The 25731-nt window shown below is 36.8% G+C and overlaps 2 protein-coding genes across 9 annotated transcripts in view; both read left to right on the forward strand.

Moving 5' to 3' along the window:
• Nucleotides 1-2602: 2602 nt before the first annotated feature.
• LOC139115230 (polycystin-1-like protein 2) overlaps nt 2603-25731 on the forward strand; it is a 96321-nt gene continuing 73192 nt past the window's right edge. For 3 of the 8 annotated variants that reach the window (XM_070677191.1, XM_070677192.1, XM_070677194.1), the window contains exons 1-2: nt 14462-14792; nt 18570-18683. In XM_070677191.1, the coding sequence (XP_070533292.1) occupies nt 14534-14792; nt 18570-18683 (373 nt within the window). In that variant the 5' untranslated portion in view covers nt 14462-14533. Of the gene's footprint in view, nt 3057-7846; nt 8022-14359; nt 14793-18569; nt 18684-25731 lie in introns of those variants that run through there. The other 5 variants (XM_070677195.1, XM_070677198.1, XM_070677196.1 and 2 more) reach the window with 4 other exon arrangements.
• Nucleotides 20655-25076, forward strand: LOC139115232 (uncharacterized). The gene is made up of 2 exons (XM_070677201.1): nt 20655-21690; nt 24184-25076. The coding sequence occupies exons 1-2, from the start codon at nt 21393-21395 to the stop codon at nt 24984-24986; spliced, it is 1101 nt and encodes a 366-aa protein (XP_070533302.1). The 5' UTR covers nt 20655-21392; the 3' UTR covers nt 24987-25076.

Genomic DNA, 25731 nt, shown 5'->3' on the forward strand with positions numbered 1-25731 from the left:
GTCGATGTTATTGCTCCAACAAAACTTTATCTTATTCCTGCTAAGTTTTCAAATTACGGGCTGTTTTATGATTTTTCTAATACTTGTAACAGTACAACATTTTGCAATTCCACCGATTTGGGCAATATGGTCTAATGGTATGCAGAATCCAGTACTATGTGAATAAGGGCATTCTTCAGTATCCAGGGTGTCAAAGATTTGATCCTCGAAACAAGGTATTTTTTGGGGGTGCTCAAATGCGGAGTATCTGTTGGACTTTTTAAAGGAATACAGTCCTCGGAACTGCGCTCAAAGGTCGTATGGGACCCTTACGACTAATGTAAACACTGTATCCAAGGTACGATGGTGATTGATGAAAGTTAAAACATGTCTGTCATAATCTACATCGTATAACTTAAATGTTACAGGTATGATGATGAGGTGCATCGAGATATCGTGCATGAAATACATTGCTTGTGAACAAGAAACTCGCACATGCGCAGTTCCTACGACGTTTCCCTTTTAACCGCTAGTCAATAATGTGCGTACACAAAGGTATCATCTGTTGAAGAAAACCGTATATCTCAAACACACACAATCTCTCTCTCTCTCTCTCTCTCTCTCTCTCTCTCTCTCTCTCTCTCTCTCTCTCTCTCATTCTCTCTTTACCTCTCTCTCTCTCCCCTTGCTGTAGCTGCTTCTCCAAATTTTTGCCTCTCCCCTTTCTGACCTTTGCTTTGTCTTCCTCTGTCTTACCTCCTCTCATCGTCCATTCACCTCCTTCCCTGCATTTTCCCCTCTGCAGTAAAAATTTACAAGTTGATTTCGTTCAGTCTCATCTCCAGTGCCTTTGTGTTTGAAATGACCATGGACTTGATGTTCCAACTTTATAGATGTATATTGTACAGTATGATATACTTTTTTGCCGACAAACTTTTAAAAGTACTAAAATGTACATGCTACAGTGGAGTCTATTATCCATCTTAGTTTTTATCGAGAATAATACGGCAAACGTTGAAACTTAAACAGGGAAAGTAGTGTGCAACTAAGGCTTTGAAAGTTTTTCATTTCTTATTACAAAGTATGTATTTTCAATTACCAAATGAAATAAGCTGTTTTTTAAAAACGATTCTCTGAAGAAAGACCACGTTATCAATTAGTCTAAAACGTTTTTTATGTCATCCAAAAATCGTGATTTGTCATATCTCTTTCAGTGAAAAGCATCTTTTATGATCCATTGAAAATTTACTTTGCGACGCCAGTCTTTGAATGTTTTTCTGTTAATGGTTCTCACTGTGAAGTGTACACGACGTTTAACTTCCGAGAATTCACTTAAGCCATTTAATAGTCAATCAATTGTAAAATGAAAGCGGTGTATGTATATCGCTGTTGAAATGTCGCCCGGAAACTAGGCCTCAAAACGACCAATGCCATAATCGCTCTTCAGGGTCATATTTAACGCTATGCGATCTTAATGCAAGAGTATAGGCACGCAACAGTGTTGCCGCGCTAAATACGGTCAAACGCAAATGTTCACATAAATTCGACTCCATTTATTCTGATGTTTCCAAATTTTCAAAGGCCGGTGTTTAGTTCGCCACTTTTGTAGAAGAAACAACTCTTTGACGAAAAAACACCCGCCGTAGATTAGATAGTTTTGCTCATGAAGCACACCGTGGTGTTGTGACAACGTCAACATCTATTGATGATCTAAACTGTAAATCACAAAGATATGTACATTATTTGGGCCAGAGATTTTTTACCGTCATTACTTTTCTACCTTGCATATCCGTCATGTTGACAAACGTAAAATACCCAGAATGTCATTGGATAAACCAAATAGTAACTAGAGAATGTTTTCATAAATTTGTTCAATCTACAGAACCAGTACAATTTCTTTATCATGCATCATCGCAGAGCACACTTGTTGTATATACCTATATCATGTTTTAAAATAATTGTTGGCAAAGGGTTTCCAGTCCGTACTAAAGTAATGTTATCAACAATGGCAGTGACAAACATCTCACAATACACCTGTTTTGTCGAAGAGTTAAACACTCGGTATTTGACATGGTTATGGGGATAGAACAAACCCACAAAAATAAAACTACAAAAATGCAAGATAAACCATGTTTTTTCAAAAGGACAAGCTTTAAACCAAAGCTTTCGACGACTGACCATATAAATATAAATCAAGTAATTTTACTGACTAACAGTGCAGCCCCAGTAATCAGTATTCCGTTATCGACCTAAAATAATTATTAATGGTAAGCTACATGTAATTATACTTTTCGCCTAAATACGTCATCCATGATCTGAAATCGTTCCGTCCGTGATCTGAAACCTTTCATATATATATTGTACCTGAACGTAATTATAGAGTTTTGAATCAACATGGGCTAAGTGCACAATCAAAGAAACAAACACACCGACTTTTGATATATCTCGACTGAATCCCCGTAAATTGAGTAGACATCAGGAGGATCATGGACTCCTTGTGTATAATTAATGATTTCGACGAGAACAGTGTCAGTGATCGTTGCACGCACGTTGGTAGTTCCTCCAATAGCGACGAGTCACAAATCACTGACAAATAGGTTTATGCTGGTCGCCATGGTTGCGTAGAGGTAGAGGCGGTGGTAAACAACTAGCGGTTGTTGGCATCTCGCGGATAGATAACTATAATAAATCTACATGTAATTTTTCAAAACAGGTACATTCTCTACCGCTGGCATTTGGTCCAAACCAACTGGTCACTTTTCCGGTGTCCTGCAGTGAAAGAGCATTGGGACAAAATTATTTCTATGAGAGAACATTGTATTAGCCATAACACAACGCGTCTTTCAAATCAATGAGTGTATGACGTGTATTTCCATCTGGCGCAATATCCCTGTACCTGCTGACGACAAACATAAGCTCGTCTCCCTTTCTCTCGATTGGGATTCATTTTCATCCGATTTGCTGACGGCGGAACTGGAAATTGAACATCGTACAAAACAGAAGACGAAAAAGGGCGACGCGTACGAATTCAGTTCTGTGTGTAAATTTTACATCTCGAAGTGTCGGGAGAGACCCAGGTAAGAGACTTTCGGAAACATGGTGTGAGAGAGTGGTTCGGTATAGTATGAATTAGATGTTATTCTAACTTACAGAATTAGTTGGTTATAATATAGAAACTTTGAAATCAGACATTTATTTGCAGGCCATGTCCAACAGGTTATGGTTATGGTGGAAACTTAGCACTTCAAAAAAACCAAAGCCGTTTTTGCAAACAAAGTTTTAATTTAAAGATTCAGTCTTTTACAGTCAACATTTCAAGCATGCCGCGTCAATTTGTTAAACGGCCTATTTTTGTTTTCAACTTTCTGCCCGGCATGTGTATTTCATATTTTTGTCGCTTTTTGTGTACAATTGATTCATAACTTAGTGAAACAAAATACTTAATTGTCGCTTACTCTCACGAGAAACACGACTTTTAAAGACGTTTGTGATAATTCTTTCCAATATATGATTAATGGGTTGCAAACTACTGAACTCTTTCGTGATGTCTAATATGTCGTACGGCTTATGGCACAACCTGGGAGGAGTGAATCGCGTTTCCGAAATGGTCAACAACATTTTTGACAACAGTGTACCTTTGTTTTCCACAATATCTTGTTTCGAAATGGCTTAGAAATCTTCTTCCTCTCGAGTATCGATTCGTGGTACAGAATTATTTTATTGCCAAGGAAGTTCACCGTTTTAGATATTTCAACATAACCGATGTTTTTGAAATCAGCAATTGCGACGTCGAGGCTTTGCATGGCTGTTGACGACATTTGTACATTTTTAACATATATACACACATCGAGTGCGTATGCGCTTTTACGTCAGTATATCATTTCATAGTCATATATCATTTTATCAGTTGACATTTAATTCACAATTGTGTTTAAATGCAACGGAATATTTCCATCGCAGTTTCTAATTTATATGCGAGCATAAAATTGGCTGATAAATACTTTTAACATAGATACATTTACACAACACAGGACCAAAGATCGTCATTAGGCCAGGGTACAAAATCGTGTAGTTCTGGCTACCCGCACTACTCTAGTCTTTACAAGCCGACACTGCACGTTTTAAAGCCATAAATAAGTAAACGCACAAATGAAATAAAAAAATGTGAAAAAAATTGCGAAACTTTGCGAAAAATGCAAATCCGTCAAACTTCAGTGAGATCGATAATATAGTTCATTGTTTCGTGCTTTAAACATGGCACCAAGCAATGTCCACGACGTGTAATCAATTTCATTCCATGAATACGGTATCTTTGGCCGCTTTCTGGCTGTCGTTAATAACAAACGTCATCCAGGTTTCCCTACATGCACAATCCGCCCTTTTTGTACACGTTGAGTTTCTTAGCCTTGGCTTAGTGAAAATCTCAGCAGACTAAAAGCAGTGTTGCACGTTGGTGAGGCTATGAGGAACTTAAACTTAACATAAACATATTTGCTTTAGTTGTGATCGATTGCGACACTTTAAGTATTAGAAAAACTTTAGTCGTGAGGAAATCTACCAAGAAAACCATAGATGCATTTCATACTTTTGTACGATCTGATGTATGTTACAATAGTAAGTTTGGTGCCATTGTGGATGACACGATATAGCATTGATTAATACCATTCATAAGTCGACGAAGATTTTTGAAGTTCTGTAGTACATACTTTAGTATATATGTAAGTCGTATGTTTTTGTGTTTTATCACAAGTGATACTCACCTGTTTCGGTATAGAGTGCTCGCGCTTGACCGTGTGCACATTGTACCTATTGGTATTAAAGTTTGAAAAGAATAACTACTAACTTCATGTTACATTATTTACCGTTTTCGTTGGTCTTAAAAGTTATTTTTACTGACAGCAATGATATTAATAACATTTTCCTATCCCTAGCGCTCCCCTTATTAGAAATACCGCCCTTACATTTTTCAATCCTTTCGCGAGCACACTATGCTGCCATTAGTGCTTATAGCTCTTGTGGCATCGCCTAAGATACGGCTAGTGAAGGCATCTTCCGCTGTTGATAAATCAGCCGCAGCATCACATATTCGATCGGGTCGAGTTTTGAATTCAACATTTGAGCGAATGGACTTCTACACAGATATACATCAGTTTCAAAATATCACCAAGGAGCAGGGAAAGGGGTGACAAACAAAACACGGACAGAAGTTTATGTTCACACGAATAATGTAACCGACGAGAAAATATGATGTCATGTGTTCATTCCTATCAACATTATTGTGATCAAATTAACACGAGGAATCATTTCATCTACTAAAACCTAGACTAAGATGGTCAATGATAAACACTTCAGTTTTCTGTAGAAGATATGTGATAAGTCAGATCAGTTTTGATGACGTTCTTGTGTCTTGTCTTGTCTTGTCTTTTGCTGTGATATAACAACATCATCCTATATGTATACGTGTTTGGAAGGAATAATTCACCGCTAGATTGTTTTGATCAACTGTAAGACCTAAGACTTAATGAATTAAAAAAATTGGCAAAATAAAAATCTTCGAACCTGCCTTCCCTATTTTTTGGAAAACCATATCATCGCACCTACATCATTATTTTTATTTGGCCCTACAAAAATGTTTCATAGATGCCTTGTTAGATGCCAAGTAGTTGCTGTTTAACGTATCGACCCGTCAGTGACACTGACTTTAGATTCAGGACTCAATACCATAGGAAGGATGCCTGGAGAGCGTGAACGGAGAAATTAATCTGAACATGAATTTTAAATAATTTATTTGTGCTTGATTTATTGTATACTGTCAATGCGTGAAAACAATCGGCTATTTTTCTGCAATGGAATCCAGTGTTTAGGTGTTGGCAAGGACTATCGGTGGTTTGAAGACACAGAGTAGACTTTTTGGGCGACGGACACTCGGCAAAAACTTAGCTTTTAGTATGTGCCCGCTTTATTCATTGCACGTTGAAATATATGTATTTATTTATTTATTTGTTCCAGTTTTTATGTATTAGCGCACAACTGAGAGAGAGAGAGAGAGAGAGAGAGAGAGAGAGAGAGAGAGAGAGAGAGAGAGAGAGAGAGAGAGAGAGAATGCACAGTTCTGGATCGCGTGTCAGATCAGTACATTTCAACAATTACCTCGTACGCTGAGCGTGCTTGCATATCGGCAAATCATTTCGACGTTTCCTTCTGTGAATTTCGTATGATTAAAAACGCATGATAATTATTGCAATTTGCAATTTTTCCGACAGAATGACAATTATGGTAATCACCAATCCAAATTTTGACTGACTTCAAATAGACTGGCCGACTTGGCTTTCAACGTAAAAACAGTATATTTGCATACATATTACCGACTTTGTTTGTCTTATACTTCCGAACACTATTCAATTTAATATCGTCAGAAAACGATGACTAGAAAGCCAATCACTTAGTCACTGAATAGTTCAGTAAGCTGCAAAATTGAATTCTGTCGCTTTCCATTACCGGTGTAATAAAGTTTAATGCAACAAGGTGCGTAATCTGAGATAGAGACAAATCGTCACTTAGCAAAAACATCCTATCGTGCTGTTGCTCTTTCAGATTTGACAAATTAATAGTCGCTTCGTGAAAATTGAGAATCCGTTTCGCAATCCAAAGAAATTGCAACCGACACTGCATTTCGATTAGTAGCTGTAACATATGCCATAGAAAATATTGTCAAGCAAACGAGCAAACGGGACGCAGCTTTTAAACCGTTAACGTCGTAATTCTACTATACACTGCTATGGATGAATACGAGAGAAAATTTTGTTTTCTTTTTAACGCTTGAGCGGATAAAAAGTACTAGAGTTTTTGAAAACGTAACCAATTCATTTGCCAATTCATTTATTGTATAGGTTCAGTGGGGGTTGATGGTGTTTAAAGCAAGCAGAACGGTTGGTCTTTCATGATAACAGATTCACGTAAGCGGATGCCCGACAAAAGCTGAGTTCGTCGCAAAAGTGTGGCGACATCTGTCCGTTTAATGCATATCTGTTATCCCTTTAGATGGAAAATTATTTGCAAAACCAGGAGAAATTTTATTCTGTTTTTTAAGTGTATGTTTCAACAAATCAAAGGGTTTCACGATATTTTTGACGTGTTCCATGTAATAATTAAATCATGGATGTTATGAAGATGTTAAAAACTGTAGCATTACTTAAAAGTATAATTTTGCATTTGTCATCATGTGCACAAGTACACAATTGTATCCATGGAAACAAGGCTAATTCTTTTGGTATTAAACATGACGTCACCGGGATTATATTTGATATTTTTTCGAACAATTCAATGCAGTTTCTTACATGCCATTGTAAACATTCGCACGTCTTTTGAAAATGATGTGAATAACATTATTTTCATTGATACGTTGAACATCCATTGAAGTTATACAAAGGTAAACCTGTCGTTTCAAACCAGGCCTCTGATATCCTCATCGTATCAGGCCCTTCATGACAGTCGTTTTGAAAACCGCTCACTTCGCTGCATTTTGAGGCCAGTTTATGCTTCATGCAAACTACTAAAGTAGTAATTAATCCGGATTGCGCGAACTGTTTCAAAATGTCGGCAGTCATGATGTCTTCATTCTACACTAGTTCTACTTACGTGAACTTTATAAGACCTCTAACATGCATGTTCGCTGCTTTTAGGCACAAAATGCGTTTAGGTATATTTCAGTCTGCCCTTGGTCATATTCGATAATGACAGTGGACTCAAGGATATGATGTTGCATATCATGGTAGCGACTCTAGAATTCAAATTATTTTGTTATGTGAAATCATCACGAACCTGGATTACTTGAAATTACAATTTATTTGCACTTTATTTTATACAGGTGTTCTTCTAAGCTTTCTCGTAACTTGTTGCGCCATGTTTTGCTGAGAAACTACCGAACGAATAGACTGGCACTTTCATGATGGGTCGTTTTAACCACAGAGGGCGCTGTCAACATCAGATCCTATATGCTACTCTGTATATAATTGTGATGTTCTCTTTCTTTGGAGCTCTAGGTAAGTTTTATTTACTTTTATATTTACCAATACTTTAAATAATTTTTTATCTCAAAACAGATAAAACAATTGATGGACGCATGTTATTTAACCTATTTGTCTTGCCTCAAAATGACCTTGTTCTCCTAAGGCCGAATTACAACCATTTCTCTCCACGAACATACTCAGAATGTATTTGAATCTCTCCTCTTATAATTTATGTCAGTTATGCATTTGTCAAAAACCTTTTTGCAAGATAGTTTCACAAAGAACTTGACCAATTATAATGACAGCAAGCTGCGCATTAGCTCCTATTCATGCCAGGTAGTGTTTTGGAATAAATCAACCTTGAATGTGTGTGTCAGTGGAAATTCAATTAACCAGAATGGATAAGTAGACTCAGTGACGTGGCAGTATTATATCGCCACATTCTGGAAAGAGAAACCGGGCCTTGACTTTTGTACAACAATACCGCTCAATAAACCAAAAGGAATGTTGGGTTCTTTACATTACAATGACTAAGAAACACTCATATGGTACTTTTCGACAAATATGGAAAACTCATTTGAACAGTCGGTCGTGAAACAGTTTTTGCTTCAGTGAATGGTGGAGTGTGTATCCTACCCTGGACAATGTAGCTCGTAATATAAATAAGTTTGAAATCTCTGAACTCGTCTGACTGATTTAAAAAGAAATTAAACATGTTTTTGTCTAGTGAATTGTTGAAGTTACCACTGTGAGAACATGAAACAGATTAACATTTTGTGTAAATTCAACGCGAAGATAGCGCCAAATTTCGAGAAGTCTATAAGATTGCAAAATCCCATTTTTCTTTTCTGCCCTAACTTTACTGCACGTACAACACAATCTAGTTTACAACAATTACATAAACATACATAAGATATTCATTATCTTCGTGTACTCATGATCAATGATATTAACGACCACGAAAGACACATTTTGATGTAGGTAATTTCCTTTTCGTAAAAAGGCAAAAACTACTATGTCAACTAGAAATGCAAGAAAGATTTATTACGACATTATATATCAAACTCTAACACAGTTTACAGACTACCTGCGCTTTTTTCTGAAACAGCGCTTGCGATGTTTCACATGGCAACAAAAACGCACGACATACTACTGAGTCGAGATCGCTTCTATGAGAATAAAATTTGATGACACGGTTTCCATGGAAGTTTGTGTGTTTACGCTGTAAAAATGTTGGGCGTTAAAATGTCAAAATGATGAGCTCATGGAGTTGCCGTTAACGGCTTGAAGTCGCGTGATACTGTGATAGATGCAATGCATGCATAGAGTTTGCGTGACAATGGTAGTAACTGCCTTTGCTATCAATCTGTGCAGACATATGCTATTACCCTTTTTGTTGTGTACGTAAGATAATACAACCTCAAGGTTAGAAAGTGAGTGGGGACAATTTTAACGACTGCATAATCTGCCCTTTACAGTTCATTCTGGTGTAGAATCAGTCATAGTTTCCTGTGGAATTGGAGTTAAAATTATTCCATGTCAAATAAATGTCAAAGCCGTGATAGTAGTAAGCATACCACCAAATGTGTTGCGGTCAATATCCTTACTTTTTACTGATTCATCCGGTACAATCTTTCGACATCGTCTGATATTACACAGAGAGAATCAATTGTAATTGTTCATGCGATTGAAGAAAAGACTGACCTTTACGTTTCGAGCGAGTCTGTAAGAGCTATTAATGTGACAAAGCATCATAATTTTCGGTTGTTAATGGCAATGAATCGAAAATTAGCGTTCTTCGGTGTTGAGTCAAGAAGTGTGTGCGATTTCTCATGGTGTAGTGTAGTGTAGTGTAGTGTAGTGTAGTGTAGTGTAGTGTAGTGTAGTGTAGTGTAGTGTAGTGTAGTGTAGTGTAGTGTAGTGTAGTGTAGTGTAGTGTAGTGTAGTGTAGTGAGGTGTGGTGTGGTGTGGTGTGGTGTGGTGTGGTGTGGTGTAGTGTAGTGTAGTGTAGTGTAGTGTAGTGTAGTGTAGTGTAGTGTAGTGTAGTGTAGTGTAGTGTAGTGTAGTGTAGTGTAATGTAGTGTAGTATGGTGTAGTGTAGTGTAATGTAGTGCATAAAAGATATTTGCAAAGGATTGATGGGGTGTGGTAGATGAACGATAGCATAGAGTATGCGATATTACTAGTAAAACCGCCGCCCGAAAACTCAACGTTTGCAGGGAAACCTATAATTAGCGGCTGCTCCAGTCCCACTAACAGAATCTCAGAATTCCTGGATTACTTCATAAAACCATTGGTCCAGCAACAACCACAACGTATTTAAAAGACACAACAAATTTCATACAAGAAATAGAAAAAACAAATGTCCCCCAACATGCATTTCTTGTAACACTCGACGTAGTATCGATGTACACAAACACAATTCACGACGAAGCGATTCGGCTTGTCAGTGAAACATTAAACTCACAAACCTCGCTTCAAACAAATTACGGTATCAAAAAACCATCAACGGAAGACTTAATGCTTTCACTAATTCTAAAACACAACAGTTTTGAATTCAACAAGCAATACTTCCGTCAGACCCGCTGTTGCAGCATGGGATCGAATGCGTCGCCAGAAATGTGACATTGCTTTTCATGAACTTGAAAAGAAAATAATCGTAAACAACAACAACAACAACAACATTCACTTCTGGAAAAGATTCAGAGATGATGTCTTTGCAATCTTTCTGGGAACACAAACCGAACTCACTAAATTCATTCAAAAATCAACACAATGCACCCAACGTTAAGTTTTCATACGAAAACTCAACACAAGAAATTACATTCCTAGATGTAGTAGTTTTCAAAGGTGCAAGATACCACAAAGAAAATATCCTCGACATCAAAACACATACTAAACCAACAGACACATTCCAATTTCTACATAGAGAATCGTGTCATCCGACAGCAACATTTAATGGCTTTATCAAAGGTGAAATCCTTCGATACGCTCGCACTTGTAACAACAATGACGACTTTACTAACAAAGTCGCTTTCTTTAGAAACAAACTACTCGACAGAGAATACAAAAACAACGAAATTACGAATATAACAGACAAAATAAACCACAGTATTCGTGAAACACTAACAAACCGTACAATTACACGTAAAGAAACAGCAAACAAACTCATCTTCAGTACAACATACAGCCCCTACATAAAAACAAAAGATCTTAAGGCAATTCTTTTGAAACATTGGGCTGAACTGGAAAAGGACTCAACTCTAAGGAATCTATTTCCAGAATCACCAATCATTGCTTACAAGAGAAATAAAAACCTAAAAGACACACTAGTCAAAACAAAGTTCACAGAAGTAAAGAAACAAAAAACAAACAAACCAGACAACCAAATGGACTCACAACGAGACCCAAACATTGATATTCTTGCCTCGCTATTCGATGAGCAAGATCACTAAAACACGTCTCGCCATAAGCTTTCCCCACACAAACAATACATCACCGCACACACTAATCCAAACTTCCCTACAAATATCCGAGGCGAAACAAACATTTTTTATTAACACAAACAATCGGATAAGAATGTAGGAACACATTTTTGAAACGAATCAAACACAAACTCGACACAAAAACATTTTGGATAGTTAGGTGGGGAGTCTCTTTCACACTTTATGTGTATTAAACCTATTTAAAAATATCCTCAGTTTTCCAAGAGTGTGTGTGCAGGATATAATGGGGTTTTTTTGTACTTTTCTACGGGGGCGCCATTTTATATGGGAGTGGTCTCCGTTTATTAGAGAGGTTAAGATTTCATACGGGAACGGAACGGGAACGGATACGTCATCACTTTCTGCGCGCTCTCATCATGTTCTGATGATGTCACACGTTATCTTGTCGTTCAAATGGCAGTCGTTTTCTACGCGAAACTGCCACTTTTCTCGCACACCTTTTCCGAGAGCGATTTTCACGCTCGCTTCGCCATAGATTTGATATTCAAAACTGACATTCCTTTCGTTTTGCATTGTGGCTCTTGGTTTTATCGATCGCCGTCTGATTTTGAGATATTTTAAGGAACAAAAAGGAAAAAGTACCTCCTGCATTGCACTCGCAGACGACGGCACATGAGTGGCAGACGTCGCATACACACTGCACTGCCGATGACATTCAGTCTAGACTGAAATTAATATTGTCATTTGTTTTACCTCCGTGGCTTTACAAGGTTTTTCTGACATAAAGTAAAATTTCAGTGTTTTCAAGTTTTTTTCTCTGTGTTCTATTAACCTGATATCAAAGCAAAATCCTTTAGACAATGCGACTGTGTGAGTCGGGTGTGCGAGTCGGCACGAACACGTCTTAATCTAGACTTGCTTCAAGTCTAAGGGCAAATAAAAAATCAAAACAGAGAAAACTGAATGTAAACTTCAGTAGACTGTCGCATTAGTGATAGGAAGTTACGTAGATCGTTAGGTGAACACAGACATGTGAACCTTGCTCGGCTAGCCAGTTACTGCTGCCGTGGAAAGCAAAGCGATGAGGCCGGTCAAGTCTTATCAGAATCTGTGCAGAACGTTACGGCGTACGGAACGCTTAGCCACTCTACGTTACGTTCTCGCTACGGATGAAATCTTAACCTCTCTATTATTCAGCCTGTCAAAACGTGTATCCATGGTCCACATCAGCGAGCAGTGATACTTCTATACATGTCCTTCAGTTAGCACATTTACACGAACCAACCATGACTTGAAAATAAAATCATGAAAATAATGCATAACATTCGCAGCTATTGGGCCTTTAATCTACTTTTCCATTGGTGATGCATGTATTGTTCTTATTCATAGTGAGTAATTCGATGCGTCCAGTGGCCGATGAGTAATTCAGCAAGCGAATAAAAGGTTGACGAATATTAAAAGGAGTTGATCTTTAAGAAGTATTTTTACAGAAGTAGGACATTTAACGTTGTGTGTATTATAGTAATCATATTGTAGTCGCAAAATACTTTATAGCCACATCCCGTGTTGTTTTGCCTTGTGGGTGTCAGATGAAACAGTAATTAAGTCGTGACCTTTGCATAAACTGTCATATCGAACTCTCATGCGTATGATTACATTGCACGTCGGTAGTAGAATGCCAATCCTACGCTGTAATTACCCCAAGAGGCGAAAACCTTTTTTCAGTTTTGTCCTAAGTAGTTTTTCTTAACAAGATTATAACCCGTCATAATAGGATTGAAACTCGTAAGCATCACAAAAGAATACCACCAAGCATTACATGCACGGGCGAATCATTCACATACGGCACTCAATGCGTCCAGGGAATCAACAGACGTGTTGATAATTAAAACCATACCTGCTTGTGTGGATTCAATTTGCAAATTCAACGTTCATCAGGGAATCCGTAGTGCCAGTAGTAAACATATGATCGTGTGAGTGGTATCTTTATCCTGGGAAATGATGAGGATATTACAATGACGATAATTGCGCAAGTGCGATTCATTTGCTTGTAATTTAATTTCAGAAAAGTACAGTTCGCCTCGGGATAATTCGGACACTTAAATCTTTAATACTACGTCTTTCTTATATTCTTCATGTTTGGATTCATTCTTAAACATTTTCACTAGATGAACTGTATTTTCTCCGTCTTGTTTTTTGTAAAAATTAAAACATTTAAGTTTTCCTCGAAAAAGTTAACAAAGCTATCGCTGCCATTTTGATTTAAGATATTGGTAAATAATGACAACATTTGCTTTTCAAATCCCATTTTCATCAAAGTTTCACCAAAGGTTTAATATTTTCTGTTCTGAACTGCATTTGCCATAACTGTATAGAAAACGCACTAGATAATACTACGGTCTACAAGCACGAAATAGTTTCAAGTGTAATCAACTTCACGAGTAAGTCTGATGGTTAGCATTTGAAATTAAGAAAACAAGACAGACAGTAAAACCAAACATATTTAGTCATTATCCATGACTGCACAAAGTTTGTACTAATACGACCCCAAACGCGATCTTTCGCGACCAACAAAAATACGTAGAAATGGAGAATATAAATTGTCAAGAAGATTATTAATTGCTTCATAAAACCTTCAAATACTTTAATAAAGCTGACAACACAATAATCAACGTTCTTTAAAGGGACAAAGTCGGCCAAACAAATTCATGAAAAAAGGCCGACTTTGTCCCTTTAAATTTACCAGGCATTCGCTCACTTTATCTGTATTTTAGCAGATAATTAATGCACATAACACTTTCATAAAATAAAAGTTACATCCATAGCACGATTGATGGCAGGCATAGGTTTACAGAAGGCCTGAATACGTCAAACGCAAGCTAGCCAATAAAATTCTACTTCAGGAAAAGACTTCCACCCCTTTTCTTTTCAAAATACGTCCTTGATGATATATGCCCATATCATTATACATCTGAGTTCGCAAAGTTCATATTTTGTACGAATAGCATCGTCGCCGCGACAACTCGCGTGATCACTGAATGGGAACTAGTTTTGTTCGTTTTTCCTGCACGTGGAAAAAGGAAAAAAACTGCGACAGCCATGCTTACTAAGAGTTTGTTTCTCGGATTGGCGACATTATTGTTACACTGCGAAATCTGCCACCTGAAACGCTCCTCAGAAAGCGGTTCTTCCTCCGACTCTGATTCAGATAGTATTTCATCAGAGTCATCAATGTCCTCCCGGGAGTGCCAGGGTTTAAACCATTTTTCTTGCGGAGATGGACGATGTTTGCCGCCGACCAAATTGTGCAATGGCGCCGTGGATTGCCTAGATGGTTCTGATGAAGCGCAGAACTGCCGTGAGTATCACGAATGTGTACTCTTTCAGAATTGAAACTTAATATCACCGTGTTTTATACCTGTATAAAATCATAACGTTTAATCGTTCATTACCATTCATTATTCTGTCAATATCCCGTGATCATGACGAGCGGACCGAGAACATACAATGAATGCATTATTTATCTTTATTATGATCAAACCGCTTTTGATTCTGCGTTAATGGATGAAACGATCCGCTATTGCAATACGAGATATTACAACGCGGGAATACAATCAAATGCGTCCAGTCAATCAAACGATACGAGTATACGAATAAACGAATAATCGTGATAGTTATTGTAAGATATGCTGTTTTTAAACAGAGAGACTGAAAAAAGACTGTGTGTAGGCTTTATATTCTTTCAAATCGTCACCTATGCTTAATTTGCTCTCACGTGTAGCAGCTACAAATTCCTTTCAACCCGTTTACTGCAAATCAAATATTTATTCTTGTCATGTAAAATTTACCGCCTCCGTTTCTCATCTTCATTTTTAAGACCCATCATTCGTCTTCCAACTTTTCCGTATTTTATACTACCTATAAATTGCCACTGTCTCTGTCAACGAGTGTCTGTCTGCCTACGTGTCTACCTACATGTCTTAGTGTCTTTGTGTATATATGTATGTATGTATGTATGTATGTATGTATGTATGTATGTATGTATGTATGTATGTATGTATGTATGTATGTATGTATGTATGTATGTATGTATGTGTGTGTGTGTGTGTGTGTATGTATGTATGTATGTATGTATGTATGTATGTATGTATGTATGTATGTATGTATGTATGTATGTATGTATGTATGTATGTATGTATGTTTGAATGTATCTGTCTGTCTGTCTGTCTATCTATCTATCTATCTATCTATCTATCTATCTATCTATCTATCTATCTATCTATCTATCTATCTATCTATCTATCTATCTATCTATCTATCAATGTACCTATGTATCTGTGTACCTATGTATCTATGTATCTATGTATGTATGAGTCTATTTATCTAACTTTATATCTATCTTTATGTATGTCCATCTATGTGTCTGTCTATGTTGTCAATGAAAGGAAAATCAGTTGACATCAAACTTCGACGTCACCATTTCTCGCAGGCGAGAGTAATGAGACAAAATTGCCCCGGGGTTATTCTGTATAATAGTGTTATGGTTATTAGCGATACAAATGGTTAACAAAGGAACATATGCAAGGATATCATCAAACATAATGGTTCTTTTCTTTCTCCATAAAAGAAGAAGTTTAATTTACGATGTTTTGTTTGACGGATCATTTTGGTGGAATCGGATTAAAAAGGGGCTAAAAGACAATAATTTAGACTTTTAATGAGAATATGTCCAAAGTATGTATACTAAACATATCGCTCACGTGGATTTGAAAGTAACATATGCAACAAAACAATGTGAAGAGTTTAACAGAAAATGTCATCGTATTTTTTGATTAATTAAGGAATTAAGTTCAAACATGATATTTATACTGAAGAAGATTTTTACGGTGCTTCGTACTCATGATTGTGGATATTTTGCTCCAAACACAAAAATAATATAATGAAGTGAGATCAACGGACGCAATATCATGCAACAAAACTTCATCTTTAGTCTCGATTTTAGTAGATGACTAAACCGCAGGAGTGAAACAAGTAGGGCGGGTAGATTATCTTATTACATCGTACAAAGCCATTTCACTTAAATACACTTTCTACCTGACAATAGCTTCATGAAACAATATGTGAACTAATTAAACCGACTCTCTCTTTTCCCCTTTTCTTTTACAATAAAGAGGCGGGTTATCGTGCATATATTTGGGGCTAGAGAAACAAATTGCCTAAAAATTAACGCGATTTGAAACTCAAGCTGGCCGCCATATTTGGCGTTAAAGGTACCTGAATTATTTTCTGAGTTAACGTCATGTAATGTCTTTTAATTTTCACTGACTTAATGATTAAATGGTTTAACTTCACATTGATTTCTGTCACCGGACTAAATGTCCATTTAAAGACCTTTCAGTGTCCATCCTCCTCCGTCATGAAATGGTGGAAATAGTGGATCTGGATCCCGTACGTGTCCCCAACGTTTCTTTTACTCAAATTTCTCGAGCTGAAACGTTTTATATTATTATTTATATCAAACCCTGACAATAGCTGGACATTTTAGTTTGTTTTAAGGTAGAACGCGCCTCGGGGACAGATATTCGGACTCTCAAATTTCTACAATTTTTTCTGATATACCACTCGTGAAGGCTCATTTTAAAGCTCTTGGTGAAAAAAAAACTGTCACCGTCTTAGTTTTTCGAAAATTCAAAATTTAATTTTTCGCCCATAGAGTTAACACAGGTATGGCGGCCATTTTGAATTTCAAATATCGCAAAATGTAGGGTAATTTGATTCGCTAGTTCCAAACTTTGCCCGGTGACCCTCGATTTTTATTGTTGATTTGGCAAGAGAATGGTTGAAAGTTTCATTCAGGAAAGTTTTCGCAAAAGTTTAAGTCTTTCACTTTCGAGGTGCATACTATCTTCACGGAACTTTTAACGCTATGGCGAATTGAAATGTTTTCAGTTCCTTTCCGTCTTTTTTATTACTTATGCAAATTCTCGCTCCGTAAATGCTCTCCTTTTATGTATACAAAGGATATTAGATTTGCATAAATCTCATACTAAATACGTTGTCACCAACCTCAACGATACCATTTAACGTTAATCCCCGTAAATAGATATATTCGCGAAAATTAGTGTTCGAGCGAAGGATGACATCAAATCGTTCGATCACCCCATGTACATATCTCGATTCGAAATATTAATGTTTTGATAGTCACAAAACAAGTTGAGGTTCAAAATATAAGTCAAGCTGTGTACGAGAGAATAATTGTATATTCTGAACGCGTGGCACATTCTAAAATTAATGTATGTATTTTGATCATAACACTCAAAGATATTGCATCGAGGGATCCGAGCTATATTATTTACTGGTGTGCGTGTCAGTGACAATGAAACGGAAAGAGTACACACGCAAACACTTCTATATATCTACAAAAATATTTCATCGTTAAACTCATATCACAATCATGTGTTCAGAATCTGATGACGTCAGAATCTGATTTTAAGGGAAATGTGGTGTTCAATATGCCTGGGAATCTTTTATATGTTTTACGGCATTTCAGACGTCGAAGTTGTGACGTAATGCTGTGGAACTTTGACGTCTTCCATTACTTATGAAAAGTTGCGCTAAATGCAATGTCTCATTGTCTAAATTTTTTGATTCACGTGTCCCATTGTCCGTACTAATCTAACGGTGACCCTAAATTTCCAGCGAGTTTCCTACCTACTGGCAGTTTACATACAAAATAGCAGCATGAATTTAAAGGAGATATCATGGGAAGTAAGAAATAGGAAGCGTTGCGCTTTGGTCCCAATAGTTGCTGACCAACACTATTGGCACCCTATAATACCTAACACATGCCTTTCAAAAACGTACAAGTTCCCATCTCGTCGCCATGACAACCGTCACGTTGCTATGTATGCCTGAAATGAGAGAAGAGCATCAATTGTCCCATTGACAATTATGTAAACATAATAAATGGGGTACAATGTCGTATCCTCTGCAGGAATAGATTCAGAAGATTGTGACATCTGTTCTCTAGAGGCCATGTTTTGAACATTTATGACAAGCTTCAAACTTTTCAGTGCTTTTCTCAATCCTCTTGAAAATTTGCTCACACGCGCTACATCTCTTTGCATGGTTGCAGAAAGCTGTGGGCCGGATGAGTTTAAGTGTGACAATGGTCAATGCATACTGTATGCTGATTACTGTGATGGTAACCCCGACTGTGATGATAATAGCGATGAATTGTCATGCCAACGTAAGTAAAGCGACGGGCAAAGTCGAATGCTATTTACTTTTATTCAAGAAATGTAAGGATTTACAAATATATATTCTTTTACTTATTTCTAACTTGGAATGACCGACGAAATTGATCTAAATGTCTGTAATTGTTTGAGCAGTTGTTTCAAAAATTGCCAAAATAGCGGCACTGATTTGTTGCACCTGCGGTGAAACTTGAGAGATTGTATACCGACACATGTCACATAACATGGCACTTGAAGCAGAATCATTTCGTCTTTGCCTTGCCATTACTTCCAGTCTCTGTTAGATAATCATGATGCATGGAAAATGAGGTGTGAATACCAGTATATCAAAAGCTATACTGGAGGAAAAAAACTTAACTGAAAAGTCATAAAATCAGGGAGTAATGTTATCACACGCAAACATAGATTTTAAACAGGAGACTGGTTTTATTATTACATCTAAACACAGTGGACGCCTACTGTGAAACAACACTATCATGTATTAAATACTCGTCACAATACAACGACAAATATTAATGCATTTGTAAATTTTGAAACACCTTTTGAAAGCAATTACAGAAGTGTAATAGCATTCAGATCCGTTTCGCCAGTCATTCTCTATTGGAATTCTCTGTAATGGAAGGGGAACAACTGCGAAGTCTGATATAATATCTCTTTCTCTGGTAAATTTAAAGTACAAATTTTCTTCATCATTCTACATCCTTAATGGGCAAAAAGTGTTGTCCCTGAACGTGACACATTGTGTACGAAATGCAATGTTACTCGTGACAAATTAATCCCAGTGGAGACTAAAATTCAGTTGTCCACAATAACACTGGACAATGGACACAGACAATGCGAGTTGACAAGCTGAACACTTGCGCTTCTTTACATAATTCGGTGGCAGGGGAAGAACTTTGTTTTGCAAACAGAACAAATATATCTGAAAATATATCTTAATGAGAGTGGATGAGGTTTCAATTGTTATGTAATACCTCTCTCTATCTTAAAGTCCGTAAGTTAAAGTGTCGAGCTCTGCTTTCATTGGGTCTTATTCACTAAATGCTCCATCATAATTGTTGTCGAAGATTTGATTCAGTATAATCCTTATTTTCGAGTTGATCAATTAGTTCGTGTTTGAAGCTTATTACACTGAGAATATTTTCCTTTTTGGGCAAACACTTCAAGTTTACTGTACATTGTTTTTTAATTACTCTTGTGTGGGGGTACGGCGCGCCAAATGTTTCAAAAATATTTATCGTCATAGAGTAAAAAAAACTGTCAAATTTTCTAAATAAATTCTTAAACATGTGTGAATAAAACAGAAAAAAGTTCATTCGTCCATGTCATCGCATTTTACTAATGTACCTTTTCATAAAAATAGATGCTTGCTTCATTAAATATATTAATGTGTTTGCACGGATAAAGATGACGTGCAACCATCTTTCTCGATTGAAATAAAAATTCGATGGAACTATTGAAAAAAATAAACAAGAAAAGTATAATAGCAAAAAAAGGCCAAAATTAATGCTTAATTGTATAACATAATGAGAAAGTGAACCGTTTGCAAAAATTTGGAAAAACCACACTCTCATACTCATTGACGTAATATATATGTGTACTTGATATAAAAGTGGAATAATTGCTGATTGGGGCTAAAAGCTTAAAGGTGGGGAAAACAAACTGAAGCATACACAAAAAACTATTGAAATTATTTTTAAAAAAATCGTAGCCTACTCACAAAAAATAACTAATAAAAAACCCAAAATGAACCGCCATCCAGTTTGCACAAAAAAAAAGAGGTCACAATTGAACTCGACCGAGATCGCGCTAGCATTGAGGCTTTAAAAAACCAAAACGAGGTCAGTTTGAAAAAACTGAAAACGAGGTTACAAAAAAAAAAAGTTGTGGGAGAGAGAAAAAAAAAAAAGAAAAAAAAGAAAAAGAAATATCGAACAAACAAACGGCGCAGTGACCCGCTCTGCGCTCTCCGTACCATACACAGTGACGTCCATGACAGGCGAACGTGATCTGACCGTCTTCAGCTCTTACAACAGGTTCGTGACAAAACTCCTACACCAAGGAACTAGTTAGTTAGTGAGACACTACGCACACATGTATATGTTTGCCGTTCGACCCTGGCAAAACTTCGAGGTACAGTCCTGCAAGTAGTGTTGTGACTGCTTTGCTGCTACCCTGACATTTAAGTCACGGTATACCGTGGAGAGAGATATGGCATTGTGGGATGCCTTCGTAAAGGACGTGAAGATACTCATTCGAGACCATACAAATAAGTTATGTGCTCAAAATGACCGACGAGTTGCGTCCAACATGATCGAACGAACCGTCAGCATGATACGGTACACATTGAACGTTAGGGACGCAGTGCAACGTCATGAAACGGTCGAGTCACCTGTACCCGTATGTGACATACACTTGATACTGGATTGCTTGAACTCGGTGCATATTGCATTACAAGCTATACTTGAAATATGGAGCTCTAGCCGTGCATGTTCTGAAAACATGACGGTTATGCTGTTTTAGTTTCACAAGGAGGAATGGTACATCTCGCAATTTGAACTGTGGCCCCCTGAGACTAATTACACCGGTGAGCCTGGACGTCCACCATATGATATTGATGACCACAAGGTACAATTGTTCATCAAGTATGGTTTTAAGATGAAGGATATTTCAGAAATGCTCCAAATATCCCGTCAAACAGTATGGAGAAGATTGAGGTGTTTGGCTATAATTTTAAGGAGAAGTACTCTTCCATCAGTGATGCAGATCTTGACATGCACATACGCAGAATAAAAGTGTCGACGTTTAAGAACTGTGGAGAAAGAATTGTGGAAGGTATCCTACGATCTGTGAATGTTTCTGTTCAAAGACACCGGATAAGAGAGAGCCTGAGAAGGATCGAACCTATTGAACGTGCGCTACGTTGGCCACTCCTAAGAATGAAAAGTAAAAAGCATGGTGTGTACAATGTAGCTGCAGCACAAAGTTTGTGGCACATAGGTAAGTGTTCATGCTACTTATTAGGTGCTCTTATAATAGTATCTTGACACACAGTGAAGGGATTGCTTGAAAGGTGACAGCAATCTGGTTTCATTGACATAATTGGACCCAAAAGTCATAGAGCATGTAAATTTAAAATTGAAGAGACGAAATAGATATGTCTTTTCTCCAGGGTTGTCTAACAAGGGGAGCCCCCTGTCATGAAAATTTGGGGGAGTGGATGGTGGGATTGAGTGGGCCATTATGATAATTAAATTACACATATTATTTTGATAAATTATTATTAGGACTTCCAATGTATTAGCAAATTAGTATTGATCACATATCAAGTTAGGAACAATATGCAATGCTTATGTCCATTTAGTAAATGTTTACTGTGTGCGAAACCTATGCAAATTATTCAAACTTTATTCTTACAAGATAAAACAGAGTTCTGTAATCTGAAGTAAACTCTTGTTGATGATAGTCTTTCAGTCTAAGTTTATTCTTACTCCACATTGGAAGCTACTTTTGTCATGGCAAGGCAGATGTACCTAGTTAAATCAACTGTGTGATGTAATATTGTAGGCAGTATCAGGGTGCAGAATGTCACTATCATAAAATATCAATACAATTATATTCTCAAGATCTCATTGTCGAGCGAGAAATTTTGCATGGAATGGTGTTTAGGGGGCATTTTGTTTGAATAGGGATTCATGCAATATCTCATTCATGAGAAAACGCTGTTTACATGTATGTGCTGTACACAATATTGAAAACATCAATCATAGAGAGAGATACGATGTGAGCTTCAGATAAACTGATTACAAAATTGAACTAAGCCAAGGAGATTGTCATGAACATTGGTAGGTAAGCGACCCTTTAAAGGTGGGGAATCAATCCCAGAGATTGAGTTTGTTCTACTCTGTAAGGGCATTATGAAGGTGTCATAGCCTTTTTCCATTGAAATTATAATCTAGTAAGTAAACTTCCTGGCAAGACAATCTGACACCTGAACCATGCCTATAAGCAGCATTAATGTATGCAAGTATGCAAACACATATGCATATTAGAAAATAAAAATTAAAGAAACAAAAATAAAATAATAAATTGAACTACAAATGAAGGGAATACACAGATAGAAAAAAAGGATTGTATGTCACAACTCAAGTTGCCATGAAGCATTTCAAAGCCATTTGAGACTAGTGGTTCATGTACACTCATCACTACATGTCAGTTTACATCGTTTACTTGATGAATATATTAGAAAACATATTTTATAGTGTATATGATTATTAATCACCCATGAAGATTTGAAATGCTTCAAGACTGATTGAGTTGTATTTAACATAGATATTTTTGTGTTTAATTCATGTGGTGCAGTGCACTCAATTACTTTTGTTTGTGTGTGAGTTTGCTGTTTGGGAAATTATTTTGTTTAAGATATGATACAAATTGCTGCTTATAACCATGGAAGAGAACCCACAGTACTGTAGATTTCCCATAATTCATTGCGATTTGTATCCTCGGAGATACCTGAGTGAAGTCTACCACGTCTCCCATGTGTAGACAAATTCACAGACTATTTATCAAAATTTTGAAAACGTACTTTTATGCACACCATTCTTCTCAATTCTCATTTTAAATAATTTGGAAAATTATGCATTATTGAGAGAGGAGATAGCATTTTTGTGAAATTTGCCAGAGATTGTGTCCTCAGCCATACAGAATAATGTGATGGAAAGTAGGGAGACTAGTTGCACCTGTTTTATGAAACAAAAGGATATTGATTTTTTGCAATGGAAGTGACAAAAGAAATTTGCATGCTAAGTTTTCTCAGAGAATGACCCCTTCAGTTCGTCATAACTTGCTGCCCAAAAAGCAAGGCATTTGTAGTACCTACAGAATGTGACGTTTATGGTTGTTTAGTGGTTATTTTGAAACTTTCACTGAAATATCTAAACGTACTTTTACTAGATATTATTTATCAATTATTCTGATGCTGCACACTAGTGCTTACATGCAGAACTGAAAAAGTTTTTAGAAAAGTAACCTTCATGGGTACAAATCAAAGAGAATTGTGGGTAATTTATTGTACTGTGGAACCTAGCCATGAGCTTATTGCCACTTATAGGGAAAACATGATTCAATTTTATTGTCAAAAAACATGCCCTTACTTTACCCAAAAACAGTGAAAGTACTTTTTTGTGAGGCTGCTCCATGTAAAGCCATCAGTGTGAATGCAGGCAGAAAAAGTAAAATTTAAACTTTGTTCATAATGTTCATACAGTGCAGTCTTGAATTTGTCTTCATTGTGCTGATGTTCTTGTATTTTGCAAAGAAGTATGTTGCATTGTTTGTGAGTGGCTATTAACTACCCTCAGTGAATATTGTACTACCATAATTGTTACAAGAAAGTATTTTTTTGCACCATTGCCATCACAAAGAGTCTTCATAATAAATTTCACACAGATGATCAAATGATAATTATTTTTTACAATTTCCTAATTACAGATGGCTTGGAAAAATTACAACGGTGGCGGCTGTATATTCATGGGGGAATAGATGGATATTCTAGGGTGATCGTCTATCTCCTTGCTGCAAACAACAAGTTGGCAAAAACTGTTCTGGATGGCTTCCTTAGTGGTGTACAAGAATATGGCATTCCGTCCCGTGTCAGATCTGATTTTGGGAAGGAAAATACAATGGTGGCAGCTTTTATGCTAGCACACCGTGGGGACAAAAGGGGTTCACACATCGTTGGGTCGTCAATCTACAATCAAAGGATTGAACGATTGCACCAAGATACATTTAAATGCTGTGTGGAATACTATCGTGATGTATTTATGCAGATGGAATGTCAAGGTCTGTTAAATCCTGACAATCCCATAGATATATTTTGTCTTCACTATGTTTACCTTCCTCGTATCAATTATTCACTCACAGTCTTTCGACAAGGTTGGAATGAACACAGATTGCAAACAGAACGTAACTTAAGTCCTAATCAGCTTTGGTTGCAAAGTGTTACAGCAATAAAAAATGCTGATAAGACGGCTATCAGAGAACTTTTAGATCCAGTGAACATAGATTACTCCACATATGGAGTTGAAACTGACATCACACTCAGCAATTCTGATGCTGAATCCAATAATGAGGAGATACCACCACCAGTATTTCACGCATCAAATTATGAGCACTGTCTTCAGACTCTACAGGATAGGATTGATCCACTGGCAGAAAGTGATGAACATGGTGTTGATATTTACACCAGAACATATTCCTGTGTAAAACAGATGTTACCAAGAGTAGATTTATAAATTCACCGATGTACTAAAAACAACAAATATTGATAGACTGCAATTTCAATAGTCTGTAAGAATAAATAAAAATGTCTGTGACATATTTTATACACTTTGTGACAGTACTGCTTATTTATGTTAGCTGTGTGACTACTTACTTAATCATCTTTCTACCAGGATCCATGGACAAACCATAAAAATAAATACTTGGGAGAAAGAGGATTAACTGGAAATGGAACACCCAACTGGAAATATAGAATAAAAGCACACACTTCCTTACTCCATGAATTGAAACAACAAAGACATTGCTCATTTACAATAATTTATTTAAGTCTAAACTACTTGAATGTTCAAAAGTAACATTTGTGATGGATCAATTCCATCTCAACAAAATCCCAACAACTCTCATTAATCTGTAAACAATCACCATGATGATTGGTTTGGTGGCTCTGAACTGGAATAATTTATACAAACAAATGCCCTCACACATGTATACTTATGGACAGCATGTGTGTAGCTCAGTCATGCTTCAATCCATGCATTTTAATCACCTACCACCATGTGACTTAAATGTCCCTTACTCTTCAAAAAACAAATCGTACAAAAGAGTTAACTATAAATTTGCCAAAAATGCAAAACTAATGCTCAGATTCACTTCATCTTCACAAAATTAAACCCCGTATGCAAATAAGTGACTTTTGCTAGATAAATCTACATCTATCCAGTTGTGTTTTTCTTTACACACTTCAATGTCCTATATTTG

The sequence above is a fragment of the Ptychodera flava genome, chromosome 17, assembly GCF_041260155.1.
Source record: "Ptychodera flava strain L36383 chromosome 17, AS_Pfla_20210202, whole genome shotgun sequence".
NCBI lineage: Eukaryota > Metazoa > Hemichordata > Enteropneusta > Ptychoderidae > Ptychodera > Ptychodera flava.